This window comes from Cryptomeria japonica, chromosome 8 (assembly GCF_030272615.1).
Source record: "Cryptomeria japonica chromosome 8, Sugi_1.0, whole genome shotgun sequence".
NCBI lineage: Eukaryota > Viridiplantae > Streptophyta > Pinopsida > Cupressales > Cupressaceae > Cryptomeria > Cryptomeria japonica.
In genome coordinates, this window is record NC_081412.1 from 726,892,052 (window position 1) to 726,895,203 (window position 3,152).

General features: G+C 33.7%; 1 protein-coding gene across 1 annotated transcript; it reads right to left on the reverse strand.

Moving 5' to 3' along the window:
- Nucleotides 1–1,433: 1,433 nt before the first annotated feature.
- Nucleotides 1,434–1,757, reverse strand: LOC131046776 (ethylene-response factor C3-like). The gene has a single exon (XM_057980566.1). It carries the CDS (start codon nucleotides 1,755–1,757, stop codon nucleotides 1,434–1,436), a length of 324 nt encoding a protein of 107 aa, XP_057836549.1.
- Nucleotides 1,758–3,152: the final 1,395 nt, after the last annotated feature.

Genomic DNA, 3,152 nt, shown 5'->3' on the forward strand with positions numbered 1-3,152 from the left:
AAATCAAAAGTGTCCAAAATGATATTTGGAGTGGGTTTAATTTCCCTCTTTAGGGGGGTGCTCCTGTTCCTAGTTTACAAACAACTTAGTAGGTTATGAGAAATAGGTGTCATCATCCTTTATGGAAGATTTCTAGAATGGGTCATTGGAACCCTCCTCCTCATGGTGCTTTCAAAATTAATACTAATGGGTCTTCTAGGGGCAATCCGCTACATGATGGTATCAGTGGTGTGGGGCGTGATAGTTTTGGGTAAGTCTAGTTTCTTTTTTCTATCTATAAAGGAGTTTACATGAATAATAATATGGAGGCTCTTGCTATTTTGGTTGTGGTGGAGCGTTGTTGTTCTCTTCACTAGCAACAGATTGTTGCTAAATTTGATTCTCAAATAGTGGTAATTTTGTTGAATCAGCAGAAATTTGATGTTGTTAGTTGGCATTTTTAGACTATTATTTGGCAGATTCTTTCGTTTTGTAACTTTTTTGAGTTAGTCACTTTCATATACATTCCCAAGGAATGGAATGGGGTGGCTGATTGTCTTGCCAAATGAGCATCTAACTTTATTGAGGGCTGGTCTATTGGGGACAACTTGTGGATCACGATAGGTCTTTGTAGTCTTCTATTGGCTTGGCAGTTGGCCTTCTTTTGATGTACTTTTCTTTTTGTTTTGAATAAATTTTTACCCCTCTTTATTCTCAAGAGTTGAATAACTAATTTCATTAAAATAAACAAAATTTCTCATAAGAATTTCTTGGAAACTTTTGAATATGATTATGTAAACATTTTTTGATTAGTATTTTGGATCAATTCCATGATCCATCATCAAAATGAAGTAGACTAAGGAAAAGAATAAAGTATTACAAATTATTCAAAATTGACATTTTCAAGTGAACTATATCTGTGGTCAAAGGAATTGAAGGTTTTAAAAGACAACTTACATTTAAAAAACTTTATGATGACATGAAATTACATTGAAAAACAAAGAGTTGAATAATTAATTTCATTAAATTAAATGAATTTTTTCATATAAATTGTTTGACAGCTTCTTAATATAACTGTGAAAGCATTTTTCCATTATTTCAAATCATATATTATGACCCATCATTAAAATGGAGCTGAGCCAAAAGAATAGCTTACTATAAAATGTTTTCAGCTGATCAAAGAAATTAAAGGCGTAAAAGATATCACACATTTGAAAGACTTTCAGATGACAGTGAAACAAGATTGATACATAGAAACAAAGAGCTGAATAACATATTTCATTAAACTAAACTAAGACTCTCAGAAAATCACCAATGACCTTTATAGATTAGAATAATTTTGTGCATAAAGCTTTTATATTCTGACAGGTAATTACGAAACACTTAGGTCTTATATGTATAAAACTCGAAAGTCTGGTTAAGAATCAACAGTGATCATAAAACACACTGTACGATTAAGAAATTAGCCGCTCTTGTAGAGAACCAGAAAACCAGGAAGCAGTTATTCTCTCACTAGTGAGAAGAAGCTCTTCCAAATAATCTACACCCATATCCTCCAATTCTATCACAAATTTCTCACTGCTTGCACATGTACTTTCTTCTTTTTCTTCTTCTGTAATATGACATCCACCATCAATAGATTCGTTCTCTTCACTGAAACAGGAAGTGAATATGGGTAAGTTGAGAATGGCTCTGGGACCTCTAATGCTGAGGGCAGCCCTGTCATAAGCAATGGCTGCGTCCTCTGCACTGTCAAATGTTCCAACCCACATCCTCATTCCTCCTCTTCTTGGATCTCTGATTTCAGCTGCATATTTCCCCCATGGCCTTCTCCTTACTCCTCGGTAATGTTTCTCTCCTTCCACTCGTGATTTCTTCTTACTCACTCCCAATTTCAGCTTTACCATTCATGGGCTCATGACAGCTTTCAATGGCCGCATTCTCAATAACTCCATTCAAAACCAAGTTCTCCTCTGAGCCAATTTCTGAATATGCAGCGGTCATGTATGAGTCTGGTTCATCTTCATAAGAACCATAACTTAGAGGAGAAGAAGATGGTATATAATTTATACCACTTTTCTTCACTTGCACGGATCCATTATAGTCGGCTTTTCTCTTCATATTACCTCCCAAAAAAATTGCTCCCCCCCTAAGAACAATCCATTCCCACTTTTTTGTTCGTGTCCTAGGAATTGGGAATGTTGCCTATTTATAAGCAGGAGAGTGAAATAATATATTATTTTTCATTGTTGACTACTGTTACGCACAGGAGCCTGCTGTCAACGTTTGAAAATATGAAATTTGTAAATGCTTGCACGAATGGCCTGTGTGGACCTCATTGACTGATACTCGCGAGTGCTTGACTGATTGATAAAAAAGACTGCATTTTTTGAAGTCTTTTCACATTATGAGAGTACAAAATATCTGTATTTCTAATGCCGGTCCATTTTGGCTCCTCAGACTTTTTTAATATTATTACACGTGGGGGCAAAACCATTTGCAGTCTTCCTTTTCATGGATGTTCAATACAGCACTGCTTAATTATAGCATGTCGTGAGCCCACATAATTAGGGTTGCACTTTTGAGGTATTGATCAAAGTTAGGTAACAATTGAGTGATCGTATTCCCTTTGCAAAAGGTCTTGAACTCGGCTCTAAGCTTTCGAATTATATGACTTGTTAATGCATAACATTTAGATATGCTTTGAAAAGTAGAGTTTGAATAACTTATTAATAAGTTATTGCAGTAGTAATCATTTGTTTTTTTAATTTAAATTTGATTCAAATTGTATGTTGTCAATATTTTTATTTTATTTTAGATATCAAAGTATAATATCAAGATTAGTTTTTGTGTTATAAGATTTTAAGTTAGAACTGTTAAATTTACATATTTATATTAATTTTATTAAGTTTTATGTTTATTTTAGTGTAGTATTCTATTTTATTTTTTTATAATATGTTTATTAAGATTCAAAAGTTATATGAAAGAAATGGGTTGTTATCTTTGGATGTTGGGGTCAAGAAAAGCACTATACACATTATATTTGAATTTACATGGAGTCATGAAGAATGCAGTTATTGAAGGCTACCATGATCTCACAAAAAAATGTTTGGGTAAGAAGAAATTAGGGTTGGATGTAGAGAAATGCTGTAAAGGAGTAAGGAGGAGGCCAT